Below are 19,288 nucleotides of genomic sequence, written 5' to 3' on the forward strand. Positions count from 1 at the left end.
ATAGCTTGTGTTCAGCTCAAAAGGAAAGGGAATGGAAAGCCGCTTCCTGCTCCAAAGGCCTTGGATATATAATTACTGCGCTATAGGGTCTTCACGAATCCATTCAGTGCTGCCACTTTTGTGATAGCTACAATCATGGGTCACTTCTGTGTTTGACAAAAAGAAATGAGTAGTGTGTTTTGTTGTACTGGGCATTGGTGTTCTGTGTCTCACATGCAGTGATACTCCTCTTCGGCTAGTAATTTAAGGAGTCTTTCTCTGTCTCTTGTTTTCACAAATGTGCTAGGATCAGCCACCTCAACAGCCTGTCAGTAATGCTCCAGGTGGTCCATTGCTCTCCTGCATGGAGAAGATACAGAGGATGTTAAATGGTAATGAGCTGTCAGATAACTCAAAGTGTATTTTTTAATATTCTGTGGGAACTACCCATCCTTCTCTGTCGGTGATGTTCTGCACAAAGAGGTCAAATGTACAAACATAAAGGGGGATATGACACAGGAGACTTGTGACTCATCTTTGGACTAAGGCTTCAGGCTATAGCTATTCTCAAAGTCTGAGAATAAGCTCTACCCAGCATAGCACTCGTTAATCACAGAGTAATAGTTGTCACTAATAACAAGAAGTCATGCAAGAGATACTATTTTCTCATTACCTAAATCATACCCTTTAAAGCAGGATAATACTGGTTCTACTTCTTGATCATTGCAGCCTGAGTAAATAACATTTCCATTTTTTGCAGCTAAATCTTTGTTTTCTGTGATGAACAGATTGGAATCTTTATCCAAACAAAAAGGGTAAGTTTGTTTATGAATAAATGCAAATGAGCAAACACGGCCCCAAGTCCAGTGAGAAATACTGTCTGGATGGCTCGTCAACAATATTTTTTTTTTTTAGCTTGGTGCTCTAATGGAGTGTATTGCTTGGAATGGGCGTAACTGCCTGTTTTGATAAGCCCTTTGTGGAGGAGGTTGTTGGGTGAAGAGAGGGCATGCATGCTTAGGTCCCAAAGCTACAGACAGAGGTAAATAATTTTCAGCAAACCAACATGATAATGAGAAGAGCAGAGCACAAATATCAGAGACTGGTTGGATAGTTTTTGGGGCTGAGCCAAGGAAGAGTTATTTTTGAAGCAGTATCCCTGGCGTCTCTTCCCACGACCAAGTAAACTATACTCATTTCCTTTCTTCGTGTGACAGAATTTTTAGATATACAAGCTTTTTTTTTTTCTTTTTCTCTTTCCCCTCTTCTAAGGCTTAGCGCTCACATAAGCCCCAGTGGGACTACCTGCTACATAACATCAAACTTGTTTTATATAGAAGTTCAGCTGGAGAAGGATGGAAATGTGATGGATGTAAAGTTGGCTCACCTTGGGGAAGCTCCTGTGGTAAAGTTAATTTTCTCTGTCTCTCACCTCCCTGTAGTCTCCCACCTGGCCTCCAGCTGCCATGTCAGAAAGTCTTTGGTTTCTTTTTGGTCTTGTCGCACCTGCCAGCCTGAGCATGACACTAGCTACCTCTTTAGGCATCTGAATCTCTCACCTGAACTTACAGCTCGGTTACAGATACTAAGTACTGTAGCGCTAAATATTAAGGTAAAACTCAGCTGACTTCCCCACCTTCCAAGAATTTTGTAGTACCCTGCATAAGTATTTGTATTCTCATACTTTGATGTTATCAATGTACAGTAAATAACAGGGTCTTAAAATATTTTCCTACCAAGGTGTAATGCAATATATATTCCCAGTGGATGTCTTGGAGCTGTTACCAGGGATTATGTTTTTCTTTCTGCCTTCTTTAGGAGTATGTGCATTCCTATTAATGGGGATGCTTTTATTGCAAAATTTCTCATTTAAAATATTGGAAAAATATCACTCTGCAGTTCACATTCCATGTTCTGCAGTTGTTCAGTGTTACAGACAATCCTTCAGATCAAAGATGTTACAACAAGCTGTTGCAGGGGGGTGGGGAGTGTAAACTCTGACTTTTATCAGTACGTATCGAAATTGTTAAATTAACTTGGAGTAAATTTAATCCCTTTTTTTTCAGTTGCAGTCAGCCCCAGAATTTCAAATTGTTCTGTTTAACCAGCACAGGGCTGTTGATCAGTGAGTGCTGGACAATATTATTAGGATAGAAATGCATATCCAGAGAATTTTAGCACAGTAACTGCCAATAAAAGAAAAATAGGCAAAGATGCTTTTTTTTTCTGGAAAGAATTTACCAAGAAACTATTTCTGTTAATCTTATCCTCTTCCACGAAGCCTTTGTTCTTTTAATTATTATATTAAAATTATGTTTTAACTATTGTAATATTAGTCTGGGTTTTGGTTGGTTTTTTTTTTTTAAGCGACCCATTCAGCTAATTAAAAGTAATGGGGAACGATCTTATTACCAATGAGATGCTTTTAAGAGATGTTTCACAAAGGATGGTAAGAAACATGAAACTCCTCTCTTATTCCTGTAGGTTTGTGATGACTTGGTGCAGCATCTAAGGTAAAGAATCATGTGCAGAATTGAATGGAAAAGAAATCCTGAGTCTTGTGTTTCTCTGAATGTTGTGGAGAAGTCAAGGCTAGAATGGTTTCAGTATAAGAACTGAAGAAAAAAAGAAAAAAGAAAAAAGCAAGAATCAGGAAACAATAATATGAATCCAGAGAACAACAGAGCAACTCGCACCTTTTTGGATTTTGTTTTATGTGGGAAGTTGATTCCAGTGCTCCATTTTGGAGGCTAGTGGTGGTTGTAGCTGTTATTACCTGCTTCCAATTTGTGAATTCAAGGCCAAAACTGCAGCCAGTATAATTTTGAAAAGATACTCCAGGCATTACTTATTTCTCAAGTCATTCCATTGAAAACAGCTAAATTGCATCTGCTTCAATGGAGCAATGGGTAAGAGTAATCCCCAATAAATTTGCTTTAGCTCCCAGTTGAACACAGCCTTTGAATACCGGCATTTCTGTTGATTGCAAGAGTTATAAAATTACTTGGACCCATAATTTTGGAAATGAACTGATGATGACAATTCAGAACTGGCAGATTTACAGATCCAAACCAGATATTACTTTTCCCCTTCTCCTTCCATCAACTACTAAGTAGTCTTTGTATCGTCCTTATGCAAATGTCTTGACTACATGTCCTTCAGGCTTCTGTCACGGCGATGAAAACAAGGTGATATCACATGGCCTGTTTTTCTTTGCAAATGCATAGGAGGAGATGTTACTTTAATTTTCTTGTGTAGCAGCAAGGCACTACATATATATTTTTTTTTTTAATTAACATGTTTTATTCTGTCTGAATAGTTGCTGTTCCAGGTCAGGCCACCACCTTAAAACATTTAGAAGTTCTCCAGCCAATATGATCAAGGTTCCAGGTTTTACTAATAATGAGTATATTGAAGAAATTTGATTAATATTTAAATACCTCAGCAGAACAGTTGAAAGGGAAGGTAAAGAGAGAAAGAACAATCACTGACCTTGCATGTTTCATCTCTCTTCTACGTGGGCCTGTAATGCATCGTGCATTTTTCCAGTCCTCTTTTTCCTTAGAAACAAAGTTATATTAGCTTTATGGGTGTAAACAGCTATGTCTTAAAGCTTTAACTTGCATTTTCCTAGGTTTTTGTCTCCCAGTGATGTTAACTGCCAGCAGTTTGGCTTTGAGCGATGGCATATAGTTACATTGGCACTGTGAGTGCTACTTGTCTGCCTTCCTGTTTTTGTTAGGATTTGGCACAAAGTGCAAGCATCCCTTCTACACCTCTTGGTGTAGTATTTTATTTGGTTGTAAGGCAGTTTGTCACATGGTAATGTTTCCTGTGAGTCTCAAAGTAACTATGAAATCATGATGAACCAGCCAGCTAATGCATAGGCTGGTGCTGTGCCTTTACGTGCATGCCTGTGTCCCTCCCTTTTCCCTGTTTCCCCACTAGTCTAGTTGGAAAGAATCACAGAATGGCAAGGGTTGGAAGGGACCTCGAGAGATCATCTAGTCCAACCCTCCTGCTAAAGCAGGTTCACCTAGAGCAGGTTGCACAGGACATCATCCAGGCGGGCTTTGAATATCTCCAAAGAAGGAGACTCCACAACCCCCCTGGGCAGCCTGTTCCAGTGTTCTGTCACCCTCAAAGTAAAGAAGTTCTTCCACATATTCAATTGAAACCTCTTATGTTTCAGTTTGTGCCCATTGCCCCTTGTCCTGTTGCTGAGCACCTCTGAGAAGAGTCTGTCTCTGTCCTCATCGCATCCACCCTTAAGATATTTGTATACGTTGATGAGATCCCCTCTCAGTCTTCTCCAGGCTAAATAAGCCCAGCTCCCTCAGCCTTTCCTCATAGGGGATGCTCCAGTCCCCTCACCATCTTTGTTGCCTTCCTCTGGACTCTCTCTAGGACTTCCTCATCTTTCTTGAACTGAGGAGCCCAGAACTGGACACAGTACTCCAGGTGGGGTCTCACCAGGGCAGAGTAGAGTCACAGAAGAGCTGAGTGACTCGCTTAGGTTTCTATTTGGAAAGGATTTGTCCCAGTGTGAAAATCCACGCGGGTTTATTTGGTCTCTCTGTTGATCCACATTGCAGCCAGATTGGTACAGCAAGGGAGGGTATGTGTTCTTGAGTACAGATCTCTGTGTGACTGCAGCACTAGACTCTAGTAAGGCTTGTAAAATCCACTTAAGCCGGTGAGTAAATACCTGGTGGGTTAGTCTAAGCAGAGCTCCAGGCTATCACAGCTAGTCAGAATCTGAAGGAATTCTGGGTTTTGAGCCAACTGAACCATTCCTTCACAAACTTATGCAAGCCTCTTGTCCCCTGTTCTTTTTTTGATTGATGTATCTATCGATTGTATTTAACATCTGTCTCTAAGGGTGCTGTGAAGTGCAATATTAACACAATCCTTGATATTTTGATGAAAAGAACAATGTACAAGTGCATTGTGTTAGGGAAGTGTTACTACATGACTAGCTTTATTGGAAGATCAGGAAAAGTGCTTTGCAGCTGATGAGCTGTCAAATTTGTGTATTGTGCACATCTATTGCTTTCAGAAGTGCATATTTAACCAGTGTCAGCTATAATTACATTATTTTTTTGCAACAGAGCCAAGGATTCACACTTCCTGGTATCTTCTAAGAAAACTTAAAAGCAGTGCTGCTACTTGCCAGATCTGATAAGGGGCCTATGTCACTCTGAAATGGTGTTTTTTCTAGCAAGTTCTATATAAAAGACTTATTAGCCATCTCATTTAGTAGCATTACAGCAATTGTTTCTTTCTGGTAGGATGAAGAACTATGATGCCTTTGGAAAGATTCTAGAAGACCTGTCAAATCTCTATCAAGTTCCAGGAAACAGGTTGCAGCCAGTTTTCACTTGAAAAACTTTTAAGATCCATGGCCAAGCCTTTGTTTACTTACAAAAATAATAATTTGCTTCTCTCTCTCTCCCAGTGAAGTGAAAGCGAAGGGATACCTTGCTTTGCAGGCCCTTGAAAAAGATCTTTATTCAATGTCTCTTTTAGACAGGTAACTTGAAGTCTATCTGTTTCACCCTTTCCCTCCACTCCCACCCCTTCATTTCACTAAAAAACAAGTTAACTGATCTAATTACAGAGCAGGATGTGGAAGGCTAATGGGTTTTCTCCCACTGGAAAGGTTGAAGCCTTTCTGCAGTTTGCCAACCCCAGGCACGCCAAACAAGATGATCTACTGAACTTCTGTGCTTTAGCTACAGGATTTGCTGGGAAACTGTTTGGTTGCAAAGCTTGGGTGTGTGCATATGACCACCCACCAGGAGCAAACAGTGCACCTGAAAGGCAGCAGCCCTGTTTAGATCGCCCTGGGACACATGTAAAACATACTGTCTGGGGTCCTGCTGTTTGGGCATCTCATTTTGTGCTCAGGTTTTAGCTCAGGAGTAGTGGATGCTAGCTTTCCTCCTATCCTCTTTTTCTTTTCTTCTTTCAAAGAGCAGGATTACAGGTAGACAGGGAACAGATTTTCCTAAACCCTCTGGTAATTGTACAATGATTTTCATTCTTTTCAGAAAATCAGAGTCGAGGGCAGTGCTTTCCTTCTGGATTTTTGAAACATCTTTTCTGATAACTTGCCTATTAAGTACTATCGGCAAGCATGGCCTTCTGTAACTTGAAACACGCTCTTGGCTTATTTTTGTACAGTGTTCCTTTATGAAGCATACTAACTCCATGAACAAATATACTATACCCTTGCTGATCATTGATATCTCAGTAAATATTATTTATGAGTTAAATAGATTGTTCGTCCCACCCATGATATAAGTTGATGCACTGCAGAGTTTTAATACACAGCTATGCGATTGCATGGCTGTATGTATTCAGCTGTATGATCACATTTGAGGATAGCGATTGGTTCTGTTTGAGTTCGTTTATCCAGGTTATTTCTTCACTCTTTGCTTAACCTGCGACTCCAATATTTTTGTTCTCCTGGTAAATAGTACATTAAATTGCAACATGAAACAGCTCAGATACAGGGTTGGAACTGGTAGCCCCAGTCCTAGCAGTAATGCATGAGTGGAATGATGGTGTTTTGGAAGCCGTCATAACAAACGGAGACACAATCTACTTCCAAGACAGCATCGTCTCCCTTTGATTAAGGGTGCAAATTATCCTTTACATTAGCCTAGCTAGCACTGCGACTCAGGAAACACTAATCAAGATGTGTTTTGAACTAGAACACAGGATGTAAACAGAGTTACTGAAGTACTTCATGGAAAAGTAGGACATCTGGTGCCAAGAACTGGAGGTGATTTTTTTGTTGTTTTTCCTCTTTCTTTGTGGATTCAAAGACTTGTAATAAAAACCACTACTGAGTTGATCTTTGTTTACGGTAAAGAGCCTCTATTATAAATAAAACATGCTGTAGGGACTTACTGTGTTGTTATTCTCAGATAGTGTACAGATATAGAGAAGGAGAAAATACAAAGAGGCCAGGTGGTTTATCAGCTACTGCAGCATTGACTTTGCAGCAGCCCAAAAGCAAAGCCAGCGGTATTCTGAGGTTATGTGGGAAACCACAGTTTGGGAGTAACCGTGCAATGACAGTGGTAGTAGCTGAGATAATACTCATGTTGCCTAAAAGGCAAATACAGTCAGCTGATAAGGTTTTTTGGCTCCACTGTCAGAAGTGAGCTTTAACTGTTAATGTGTTATAGTTAATAAAAGTACTTCTAAAACATGCTGCCGCTATCCTGTTGCACAGCTTGATGCGAGTGTCCCTTATGCAAGTATTACAACTTTCCTTTCTATTTTGGACTGGTCACTGAAAGCTAGCAGTTCAGCTCGTATTTTTAAGGCTGAACAATAGGTTATTGTGCAAGAGATAGAAACTTAAGCTAATCTTTTCAAAGATGTCTGATGTCTTTATACTCTGAGGGTTTAGCTGCTAAATGCTGACTAAGAAAATGCTGTGATTTGAACGTATACTGTAATTACGAGGAATCCCCTTCTGCCCATCTACACTGCTTTGGTTTTTTCCCCCCTTTATGTCAAGGTGCCTAATATATTTCCTGTACGGATGTGTAGTAACCATATTTTTTTTTTTTTATTATGCTTCAGGAACTCCTATGACCATTGAATTTTACATTTCTCCCTATGAAGTTTTGGAAGCAGAAATAAATCCTGGTAAAGCTAGAAAAGCAGGAATAACTAATGTGATAACTCTTTCAGCGCTACCTGTTTCCTTAAGCAAAGTTCATTAATGAAACTCAGAAAGAGGATTTAAAATTCTAGTTTAGCAGAATGGTTTATGTGATGTTCTTTAGCACAATTATAATGCACATCAGGAAACTACTTTCCTATTTCTTGGCTGTTGACCCAAATTGAAGCGAGAGTGATATCAAACAAAATAACTGCCTAGCCAGCATGAAAATGACTGGGGGTTGCTTGATCTGTTCCATGGCATGTCCCAAAAGCAGCTATTGCTGCTATCGCCATTGAGCAACTTTGGCATGTTGGGAATGGTCTGTGCAGGCTTCTCCTTGCTGCTCCATTGTGGCTGTCAGTTGGACCCGACCTTTTTTAAAAGACCTTACCATTGTCTTTTGTATGCATAGGATTAATCTACACTGACATGAGGAAAAATAATACAGTTCTCTTTCTCCCTTAGGTTCCCAGGTATGTGGAACAAAAACAGTTGTAACCATTGAAGGCACAGATACGCTCCACAGACTTCCTCTCTCTCCACTGCTTGTAGATTCTCAAGTGGGAGAGGACGGGTGAGGCTCTGGACACTTCTCTATACGTAAATGGATTTATGAGGCATTCGCACTAACCTCAGCATAATTTACATTTAGCCTCTGTTAAAACAGGAAGCTCTGTTTTATCGATGGCATTATGCTCTGTAGCTACACCCTCTATAACCTGTGGCTTTTACAGTTTTCCCAAATGGCCATTGAAGTTATGGTGTTCATATTTAACTGAGTCAATTGCATTGAACTATGGTTTTATTAATAGATTTGAAGCCAGAAGGAGCCACTGGAACAATATTACTTAATATTCAACAAACAACTGCTCCATAGTGTCAGAATAAATAAAGCATATATTGAGGGATATTACACTTTAAGTATACAAAATAGTTTGTCATCCCACCATGGATATGGACACATCATCTCTACTTCAGTGCTAGGCTGGAAGAAAAGTCTGAAGTCATTCTCCAAAATAAATCACTATAGAATGATTTACAGCAAACATCCTTGTGCACTGTTCCTCAGTTTCTGGTGGCTTACTTTTCCTTTCTGCCAGTCTTCACATTAACTGTGTTTTAAAATGTTACAGGCTATAGATGCATTTATAAAGCAAAACTTTTCTCAAGACAGAAGAACTATGGAATGTAGTACTATACTGCTCTGGAGCTGACAGTGGCCTTGCACTAAGGGTCAAGAACTCTTTTATTGTTAAAAATTACTCATTAATTATGTCAATTTCTGTAACAAGCTTTCATTCTGACTTTTTTTTTTTTCCCCAGCAACCCCACTTTTTTGCCACTGACTGATGAACTCAGTGTGGATTTGCCAGCTTTTTTTGTGTTAAAGTTTCAGCAGCCTATTCCTATGTCCTCATCCAGTATTGAAGAGATACAAAGGCTCACAGGCATGTTATAGCTGTTTTTATGACTAAGTACTTCTGTGACTATGCATTGCTTGTTTGCTTTTTGTTTCCCTGTGGTAATGTTGTGAGAGGAAAAACTGGTTTCTGGGGCAGAACGTGTTCTGTTCTGTCAGCCCAACTGTAACATTTTAGCAACCAATGCAAACCACAAAAGTTCTAAGAAAAACATGACAATTACAGGCAAAGCTGTTAAACACTCTACCTCAAATTCCATTAGCAAAAAGGGTAATAAGAAAGAAGACTAATGTTTTTGTCTTTTCAAAACATTGGTTTTGGTTTTAATATTAGCTTTCATGTACAGTCATAATGTAAATACTAATAAAAAAATCACCTGTTTCAGGAATTCAGATTATGGGCTTGAAACTAGCTTCGCTATATGAGCTGATTGTTCAGTCTACCCTTAAAGAAAAATGCAGTGAAGACTTGTCTACACATAAATCCCGTTTCTTTGTGGTGAGTATAGTGTGCATTTGACACACGCTCTGCCCTTGTGCAAGATATATACTGAATTGTATTTCCCCATAAGCAAGCAGTGCAGACTTCCCAGGATCCCAACAGTATTTAAGTGTTCTTTAGGAAATAGTTCAAGTTATTTATGAAACAATATTAGGCCCTTTCAAGTGAGCTGCTCATCCTCATTGATGAAATACTGTGTGCCTGGCTGCTGAAGTCATACTAATTTGTCTGTGTGTAACTCAAATATTTACTCTTCTAAAAATTGCTCAGAACTTTATCATTAATGCCTTAATAAGAAGGAAACTTATTGACTGGTGTGAGGAGCAAGTTCCAAGATGGTACTTACCTAGATTTTTGAAGGTCTTCATCATGCTGCATGTCACACTATTTTAACAAAAAAGATTTCTTGATTAGGTAACACTGAGAATAGGGACTGGCAGGAAGAAAAGTGTAAAGTGTTGCAACAGTAATGTCAATTACTGCCTAGAGCCATGGTTGTTGGGCTTCCCTTTTAATAACTATTTTATTAAGAAGTATTTAATTTAGGCTGCATTAGATGTAGGGGAAGAGTTTTGTAATAGAAAATGGTGGCTAAGATGCTTTCTGCCAGACTTATGTACAGGGCAACTACAGGGCAACCTTCAAAGATCTACTTTTTTTGCTAGGAAGTGTTAATTTTGCGATTCATGGCAACAAAAGTAGAGGGCACTTCCTTCTCTTCCTCTAGTGGTGGTAGCCAAACCCATTGCCTACACAGTTCTTGGTCTTTGAGGTGGTAGTACAGAAGGTAGTAGTAGTAAGTTTATACTGTGCTAAAACAAGGTTTAGCAAAGCTGTCTTCTATAAAACCCGTAAGATAAAATGAATTTTTCATTTCCATTAGACACACATTAAAGGCTCTGTAACTCTTCAGCAATTCCCTAAAATATTAGTACTTGCTGGGAGAATGTTTTGCTTCTGAGTTTAAAGATTCTGTTTCGAGAAATAGATTACTAAATTGAATTCTAACCTTGAAAGGAATTTAGGGGAAACCCTTCTGCTCCATGAACGCATGAGGAAAAGTTCTTTTATTCTGCTCTTTAGCTTTTCTTAATGTAGACCCTGCTAATTAACTGCCCTGCCCTGTTCTTGAGGTGACAGTTCCCATTTGGCATCCTGAAGTAGGTAACACAATATTGCACTTCTAATTTTGCATAGAATCACTGTCAACATGGACAGGTGGTGAACTTTTATTACTATCTCCTCTTTTCCTCCTCTTCAAATGGATCATTGGGAGATATCCTAGCCAAACATGCTTCTCCAAAGAAAGCAGTAGTGATGGAGGGAGGAAAAACATATGACACCCCTGAGAGATTTCAGGCAAAACTGCTGTCTTATTTGTACAACTGTCAACCAGCACTACTATGACATTCTTCTGAGAGAAGACCTTGGTTGGTAGCATTTCTATAGCCCACAAGGCTCTTAAAAGTAGTTGGAAGAATTGGAGGCACCTGAACTCCTGACCACTTGGCTCTGGGTTTATTTGCCTAATTTGGATGCATTTGGAAGGGAGAGTGGATCTCATTTAGCTTCCTCTAAGGATTATACTTCTACTGAAAGGCAGAGAGACATGAAGGACATGCTAGAAGCGTGTCTTCCAAAAATATTTTTGCTGTCAGATTGTGCAGTTGCCTGATAACATCAAGCTTTACTTTCTTGTTTTCAGTGCTTGAAATACCACCATATTTGTTGTTCAGTCTCTTCCAGATTGCCCGAAGCACTGTTACTTCATAAACAAGGGCTCAGAAAAATCAGATTTAGCAGGAGCCTTGGTCAGTAAAATTCCATTTAGCCATCCAAAGTGTGTGCCTGACGTAATAGAGATTCTTCGACATCAAGTGGCATATAACTGTCTTATTAGCAGCTGTGTCTCTGAGAAGCATATAAATGAAGGTAAATTGTGTGGTTGGAAGTAATGGCAGAGTATTGGAGAGAAACTAGCTTCTAAGGGGGTGTTAACAGATTTACTGCTCACTTGCCAAAGCTGTCATTACTTGTGGAGTATTTCCAATGATTAAAAAACCTGAATTCTAGTGTTATACTTTGTTGAATATTTTTTTCTAAAAAAAACCTCCTAGGCCTGACACTTCTATAAGCATAAACTAAGTTGCCAAAGTAATGAATAATTAGGTTCTACCACATCAGTATTTTTTCAAATTCTGGCATGTGATTCAGCCCAAAAGAATCCAGGTTCAATGGCTGGGTATCACTAAATAGTTATTTTATTTCTAGATAATTCAGAACTGCTTTACTTTGAAGTGGTACCACACAAGAAGACCAGCTTTTCTGTCTTTTTCCTTCATCCTCTGAAAGAGAATTTAGCCTGTGGTACGTGTGGAATAATTGATACTGCCCTCTTTATTGGCCTGACAAGGGACTTGGTTCTATCTAGGCTCTTGCACTATGCTGCTCGGTTACAAACACGTTCTAAGGGCTATTCTCAATGGTGTGCAACCCGTGAAAAACACAAAGTAGTACTTGTGTATAAATTGTTTACTAAAAAGTTTTCTGTATTCAGCGTAAGACAGAAAGTAAATGCAAATATTCAAGTCCTATTCTGTCTCGGCCTGCAGTCAATTAATAAACTGTAAGTTCTACTGTTTCTGATCTAAGTATATCAGGAAAAAGCAAGCCTTATGCAAGAGCATTACTGCAAGCCCCTTCCCATTGACTTCAGTCTTACCTCTTTTGAAGCATCAGAATGAAAAGATGGTTTTCAGTGGTTATAAAAATGTTTATTTTGGAATACTTGTATTCTGTTCTTTCTTAGTGCTAATTGATGTTATAACCTCCAGAGAAATCCAATGTCACCTTCATTTAAATCGTCAAGATCCAACTCTAAATTCTAGTGATGACTTTATAGCAAGAGCCGTGAAGCGGTAAGTAGTTTTATTTTATTTTGTAACAGTTGGAATGAACCTCAGTTGTCCATTTAATATAAAAATAATCTGCATTCACAATGCCATAAATTCAGCAACCAGAAAATTTCACTCTAGTAAAAAGTTGTGATATAATACTGAGAATAAGTTACATCAGTGTTTTAAGTATCTATCTCCTTTAAAAATTTTAAACATTAATAGTGATGGAAAGTGTTTCTAGTAGAAAGCATGTGGGCTAGGGAAACACTTCTGAATGAAAAGAGTTTTACCTTTTATAAAGATGCTTTTTTCTTTTGTAAACATGCTTTTCTGAAGACTCTAGCTGATGGCAGTCTCATGACTGGTATAACTTACAATAGCATGGAAAGCACTTTTTCCATACCTACCTAATACCAATCAGTGCTTCTTTTCAGAAAGTGAGGTGTATGTGGCATGTCTCCAACACTGTCTCTGGCTTGTTTTCTGAAACAAATGCTGAGAGGCAAGTTAGTGTGACACATGAACATATGCTAGAGAAAGGACTGAGCACAGTAATTCATTTGGCATAAGCTAGTATACAACTACTATTTATTTGATGACAGCAAGATCAATGCAGGCCGGATTTTAAACCTGTGTAACTTTGCCTGTCCTGTCTTAAGTCACAGGATACTAGATACCAATCTTGGAACCAAGTAACTCTATTGTTTGAGTGGAAAGAAACTCCTCTAGTGTAGATAGCATTTTAGAAAAGATACGCTCTGTACATGTCCTATATAAAACATGAAAGTTACAATTATAAAACTCAGCAAGAGTGAATATATTTCAATATTATTTGTTTAGGTTTTCATTAGAAGCACCTTTATGACCCCTTTTTGTTTGTTAGGGGTGTGTTTTGGTGTGTGTGTGTGTTGTTTTGGTGGTGGTTTTTTTTGGTGTTGTGGTTTTTTTTTTGTTTTTGTTTTTTACCAAATGCTCCCACTCTTTCTATCAAAGCTTCTTTGCATGGCCAAGCTCAAAGATCCAGCACTTGATTTCATTGTGTCAACACATGTTTCCGGTATAGCACATGTAGTTATACTGTAGTTACAATGTAATGCCTATTAGGTTGTACAAGGCAAAAAGATGGGAGGAGGCTAGTGCTGTCTTTCACCACATGTATCATTCAGTTTTAAAAAAGTAGTATGTTGAAGAATGGATGAAGTCTGTAGCAGTGGCTAATGTTTCACTTCCTCCTTCAGGTGCATGTCAGTCCCAGTTGTCATGAGAGCTATTTTCAGGAATGCTGCCAAGGTGAAAGCTGATAGTGAAACACAAGATGTGGAAGTAGACACGAAACAAAAACCTGAACCACCACGTGAGCAAATTACGGATTCTGATAGTCCTGGAGAAAGTCTTTCTGTGGCTGGTCAGCAAGATTTGGTAGTGAGTGATAAGCCAAGTACTACAGACAGCTCAAAAGAAAATCTCTCCACAGCCAAACTGGAAACTCCAGGTGATAACAGAGAAAAAAGTAACCCCACAATAAGCACAGAAACTTTGTGTGGAGTGGAGGAAAGTAATTCCACAGCTAGTACAGAAGCTGTTATGATAGGTAAGGAAAATACACAATCTAGTGTTTGATAATCAAACAAGAAAGAAATATTTTCACTGGCATAGACTGCTTTTGTAGAAGAAGCTGGAGAGAACTTGGCAAGCTCACTGTCTACTTAGTAATTTGTGAATGGAGTTTCCTCTTTGGATGCTATTAAATACATAGAAGTAATGCTCTTGAATTTGCATTTTTAAACTTCCAACTTTAGAACATCAAACACTGCTCTAGTAACCTGTTATTTTTGTCTGCACCATATTCTACCACAGTATGGAAGAAATTTCTAACATATGTGATACAGGCTATGACATAACTTGTAGAAAAGTAATGTTTATCCATGTCAGCATTACACTAAATTGAGAAAAAGTTGTTTGAACAATTTTGTACATACATAATTAATGCAGACAGACCTATTTGCCCACTATTTCAGAAACAGGTTCAGTAAGAGACTCTTAATTGCAGTTCTATTTTCCCCTAATGCAAAGTGGTACTGAATGGCAGGCAAACTTACAGTCTACCAACTCCGTGGCAGGATAATAGTCTTTAGTAAGAAAGTTGTAAACTCAGTATCTGAAAATAAAGTAATTTTTACCTTAGCTTTTTTTTCTGGCCTCAAAGTATAAAAAAAAAAAAATCACAAAACTGTTTTTAAGTGTAGTTAAGCTGGCTATTCAAAATTGCAGTTGTCTCTGTCTAGTCCTGCTTTGTCTCAGACATGAAGGGAAGTTATAAACAATTTAAAACAAGTAAACCCCTAACTTACTGTAAAACAGTTTAATTAGTGTAAAACCAGAGATAGGCATTCACAAAGAAAAGTCTTCCTGACAAGAGCAATTTGCAGCTACAGTTAAGGCAAGCAACAGGAAAAGGAGTCAAACATAGAACACTGGCACATAAATACAAAGTTGTCAGGAATATGCATGTGTGGCTGATAGTGTGTTTCTAAGAGAAGGAAAATAAGCCTGGCTTCCTGAAGAGTTTGGGAAAAACACTATGGGAGTGAGGGAGGGAGAGTTCAGGCTAGAAGAACAGGCAAAATAAACACAAAAATAACACAAGGAAGTTCATTAGACTGGAAATGTGATCAGTGTGGTCTAACAGGGTAAGAGTTGATGGTCTAACAGTAAAACAATGGAATTGTCAGTAATTCTGCATTTGAAGAGAATGGTGTGTGTTCAGCAAAAGTGAAATAAATAGAACTGTCTGAGGAGGAAAAAACCAGTTTTCAACCACAAAAGTGCACTGCATAGTGGTTACAAAAGGTAAAAGGAAGAATTTGACAAAAGGTGAAAAATTCCTCCATTTTATATAGCCACTAGAGAGTCACAGCACTCTAGAAATCAGCAGCAAGTCCCATTCTATTTTGCACATAGTTAGCATATCACCATCAGCAGCTTATTCTGCAAGAATAGCTTGTCCATAGCACTTATTTTTTTAGATATTAGTGGAGACCTATTTAAAGGGACTATTTAGGGGACCTGCTCCATGTCTGAACTGCTGTCTAAAGAGAAAGTGAAGGTGAAATCATAGCTTCTGACACAGAACATGTAAATCTTTGTAGAGCTTTAAAAGTAATTTCCCCTTTCTGTGAACATTATGCTTAAGACTGAATGCAAGAGGTTTTTTTTCCAGGAGCCAAAGCATGGTGAAGATTTACAGAAATTACCTCTACTGGGAAGTATCAGAGTTCCCTAAAATGAAGTGATGTATCAGCCTGTACATGGTCCACAAACTGAGAATCAAATCCAATTGAGGTAATTTTAAATACCATGAGACAGTTCCTGACACTGATGTTCCAGTTGCTGGACATGATGGAGTACATCCAGTGATAAGCCCAGTTGCTCTACTAGCCAAATAGTCTGCTTTTTAACCCAAGCAAGCGTTGACCTTTCAGGATCTGTGCAGAGTTTTGTCTTGCTGCACTCGGACTGCAAGGAACCAACCTCACCATTATTTCTACAAATATTTTCACTAGAGCTGCCAACATCTTCATGTTTTCCAGCTTTAACTTCATTGTACTCTGTCCCAGCTGGAGCTGTGTGATTAAGGTCCATGTCCTGAACAGAATCTAAAATGTGTCCAAGATGTGGCTGTTGATCAGTAGAATTCAGATACTTAAGCACATCTTCTTCATGCTTTCCAACCACATCAAGAAGATTATTTATCTTACTTAAAGCAGAATCATGTCCATTAAAATGACACCAGGATAAGAGAGCACTGGAAAGTGAAGAACAAAAAAAAAAAGTGATTACATGTATCCACACAGACCTCCAGGTGTTGAAGGGAGATAGTAATGTTACAAGATATCTATATTATATAAATGTATATATTTTGTTCACATTTTCTGGGAAAGTCAAGCAGTAGAACTGAATATTAAGCTTGAAGATGTAGATTCAGATAGTTCTGGAAAGGTAACTGAAGGATTATTTTTAAGAATGATCACTCCATATCCAGGTATGCATTTCCCTGAGAATTCTCAGGTTGTTTACTCTGGACAGATTTACAGTGTGGGTTTTGGTTTTGGTTTTTTTTTTTTAAATTATAACAAACAAAAAAACTGCATGCACATTCCCTCCCTCCACACGCACACAACCTTAAGGAGTTTGTAACCTACCTCAGGGTTCCTCTGAACTGGCCACATGTAACCATCAGCTCAGCACCATGTCTGTAACCTTGATTAAAGCCTTCCTGGAGTGCAAGTTCTTTCCCAGCCTCAATTCCATCCCTATAGCCTTCCTATAACAAAAGCAGTGAAACAGGTTGCTCACAGGATGAAAAATTGGACCTATGACAACTTTATAACAATAAAAAAAAGTTTAAACAAGTGTTCAGTCTCTTAAGTTACAGCTTCTAGATTTGAACATCCCTCCCAGCTACAATCCTACTGCCAAACCAAAACACGCTTTTTGTAGAGAATGATGATTTACTCATTTGTAAGATCCAGTTCTCTTCCAAAAGGATCCCCAGAAGTTCAGAAAATAAGGAAAGTATTTTTAGAAACATCAAAAATTACGACAAATCTGCAGGAAAGCATGCTTGCTTTAATGATGACCAACTCCTTTATGAAAAAATCCTTAAAGAATACTACATATAGATTTCTAGATATCTAAAGCCACCTAGGCTGCAAAGCCTCCCCTTTAGCAGAGGCACTCTCATATCTGTAATCCACCTACCTGCTTTCACAAAACTAATTATTGAGCCTTGCTTCCCTATTTGTCAGATCTCACTCAATTCAAGAGTTATACTAGAAAAAAAGATGGTGACGGAGTGAGTCACATACAAATACATGCAACATTGTGATTGCTTTCTGTAATAAACAGCTAATGATTGTAATGCAAATTAATTTATTTATATCCTAATCACATTACCATAAAATGTAGAATAACTTAACTTTTTTCACACTGAAACTGCAAATTGTAAGACTGAAAACTTCTATGTGCTTATGAGAGATGAAAACTGGTGGCCTTGCTAGAGAAATAGCCAGGAGCAAGAATGTTTCTTTATTTTGCCAAACATACAGCTCTAATTGCAATAACATTTTATAATTTTGCAGTATCTACTCATACAATACCGGAGATATTTGTGTAAGAACACTAAGCAGCCCCTTAAGAAAATCAGTCTTTTCCAGGGACTCAGTCAGATGCAGGAACCTTTTCCTTGGAGAATAACACAACAGCTCTGTTGTAATACCCTTCCTCATCAACAGCCTAAACAACAGCTTCCATCCATGTTCTTCAGCCAAATGCTGTTCACCCATGAGCAGACGAGGCCTACTGGCCCCACCCGGAATGATAACGTATCTGTTGAAGTAACCTGGGTTTCCATACTTGTTTTGTTCCCTATAGAATTCAAGGGAGGGAAGGGCTGCGGAAACCTGCTTTCATAAAATATATTTTTCACTAGGAGAATAAATACACCACAAAACCACCCAGACCACAGCGTCCAATTGTGGTTCCACATGGAGTCACACATCTTAAATCTGACTGATGAAGAACTCTACTTAAAAACCCAAACGTCTCCTATTTCTTTATTAGCACTGTTTAGCTGTGTTGCCTTACATTTACTAGTGGTATACCTACACATACAAAGCAAATAGCTCGCATTGGAATTGAGCACTGCCTTTTACAAATGCACATGGTCGTACAGAGGGAGCCAATGTCTTTTGGTAAAACAGTAGTTTTCTGTGATAGACTACTAGGATAGAGTTCCTGTAAATCCCTGCTAAATTTTCCTGATATTCAGAAGAAACTAAGCCACAATAACTTTTAAGCAACCACTCTTAGTTTTCCCTTTAAATCAGCTGTAGGTATATCAAGGTATGTGTCAGTAAATCTAAAATGGCTAAAAAGACTATTAAATCGTTGTTAACGAAATACCTTCAATCTTTTTTTCATGGTGCTGTTCCATTCTTTCTGTAGTAGATACATCTCATCTGCATCTTCATCAAATATATCCTCACTGGATCGGCTGACTGCAACTTGTACCCAGGACATAACAGCAGCAATGACTATGACCTCTGCTTATGCAGTAAAAAATATACTGAGAAACTCTGAAAAGTCCCTCTGGCTAAGTGTCAGATTAGAAGTATAGGCAAAAAAATGTGAGTTCTGAAGAGAAATCATGTACAGAGTTGATTGCTCAACCGGTACATTTGTTTCCACATGGGAAAGGATGCTGTTTACCATCAGGGTGCATCTGTCAAGAGAAAACAGTCAGCTGGTAAAGCAACTTCTGTAATTTACAATGACAACTTCAGACAGTAATTTTTTCCCCTCTTATCGCAGTGACAGGCATATGCATGCCAAATGAGCCTTTCTAAATGTTGCTAGTACACAAACAGCAAGCAGAAACAACTTTATGACTTGATTCTGACAGCAGCTGGTGAATAGCCCCATATAGCTTCCATGCGGTGCATTAAGTTGTAATCATAGGTAACTGCCTGCAGAGCTTATAACCAGCATGGACTTTCAGCTTTGATTTTCAGTTTCCTGGTTAGGCCAAATACTTATCCATCTTACAAATCTTGAGTAGAAATACGCCTTTATGTTTGCATAAAGAATTAGCTAGTTCTACCGCAGAGAGAAGAAGACATAATTAGATTATTTCATCTTTTCCACTGAAGAAAACCTTAAGAGGCCACTCACAACTAATTCATTACATCGGTGGAAATTCTTGCAACCCACAAATGCTGTTTCTTGCAGAGGCACCAGCGGCT

General features: G+C 38.6%; 2 protein-coding genes across 6 annotated transcripts; one reads left to right on the forward strand and one right to left on the reverse strand.

Annotated features, from left to right (window-relative positions):
• The first annotated feature begins 959 nt into the window (after positions 1-959).
• Positions 960-14,662, forward strand: LOC118452554 (mediator of RNA polymerase II transcription subunit 1-like). 4 transcript variants are annotated; one of them, XM_035896992.1, is made up of 14 exons: positions 960-1,021; positions 1,252-1,384; positions 2,464-2,492; positions 5,271-5,342; positions 5,438-5,512; positions 6,699-6,769; positions 7,582-7,647; positions 8,132-8,240; positions 8,990-9,114; positions 9,473-9,585; positions 11,325-11,520; positions 11,860-11,955; positions 12,398-12,506; positions 13,724-14,662. In XM_035896992.1, exons 1-14 carry the CDS (start codon positions 993-995, stop codon positions 14,103-14,105), a joined length of 1,605 nt encoding a protein of 534 aa, XP_035752885.1. In that variant the 5' UTR covers positions 960-992; the 3' UTR covers positions 14,106-14,662. The 4 variants fall into 4 exon arrangements, with proteins under 4 accessions (XP_035752885.1, XP_035752886.1, XP_035752889.1 ...); XM_035896996.1 differs by lacking the exon at positions 960-1,021 and adding an exon at positions 1,036-1,161 and having other exon boundaries at positions 2,464-2,888; XM_035896995.1 differs by lacking the exon at positions 960-1,021 and adding an exon at positions 1,036-1,161.
• A 61-nt stretch (positions 14,663-14,723) lies between these two features.
• Positions 14,724-19,279, reverse strand: YAE1 (YAE1 maturation factor of ABCE1). 2 transcript variants are annotated; one of them, XM_009641561.2, is made up of 4 exons: positions 19,257-19,279; positions 18,450-18,768; positions 16,688-16,809; positions 14,724-16,290 (listed from the first exon to the last, which is right to left on the reverse strand). In XM_009641561.2, exons 2-4 carry the CDS (start codon positions 18,564-18,566, stop codon positions 15,834-15,836), a joined length of 696 nt encoding a protein of 231 aa, XP_009639856.1. In that variant the 5' UTR covers positions 18,567-18,768; positions 19,257-19,279; the 3' UTR covers positions 14,724-15,833. The 2 variants fall into 2 exon arrangements, with proteins under 2 accessions (XP_009639856.1, XP_035752890.1); XM_035896997.1 differs by lacking the exon at positions 19,257-19,279 and adding an exon at positions 19,218-19,241.
• Between the last annotated feature and the right edge of the window lie 9 nt (positions 19,280-19,288).

Source organism: Egretta garzetta, unplaced genomic scaffold (assembly GCF_000687185.1).
Source record: "Egretta garzetta isolate BGI_Z169 unplaced genomic scaffold, ASM68718v1 scaffold127, whole genome shotgun sequence".
Classification (NCBI taxonomy): Eukaryota; Metazoa; Chordata; class Aves; order Pelecaniformes; family Ardeidae; genus Egretta; species Egretta garzetta.

Bases quoted from the DNA above. Each gene is read 5' to 3' on its own strand.
- YAE1 (XM_009641561.2), bottom strand. From the start codon at position 18,566: ATGTCCTGGGTACAAGTTGCAGTCAGCCGATCCAGTGAGGATATATTT. The intron at 16,810-18,449 runs GTATTTCGTTAA...CTTTTGTTATAG, and splicing joins CCATGAAAAAAAGATTGAAG to GAAGGCTATAGGGATGGAAT. The intron at 16,291-16,687 runs GTAGGTTACAAA...TTCACTTTCCAG, and splicing joins CAGTTCAGAGGAACCCTGAG to TGCTCTCTTATCCTGGTGTC.
- LOC118452554 (XM_035896992.1), top strand. From the start codon at position 993: ATGCTTAGGTCCCAAAGCTACAGACAGAG. The intron at 1,385-2,463 runs GTAAAGTTAATT...TTATTCCTGTAG, and splicing joins ACCTTGGGGAAGCTCCTGTG to GTTTGTGATGACTTGGTGCA. The intron at 12,507-13,723 runs GTAAGTAGTTTT...TTCCTCCTTCAG, and splicing joins ATAGCAAGAGCCGTGAAGCG to GTGCATGTCAGTCCCAGTTG.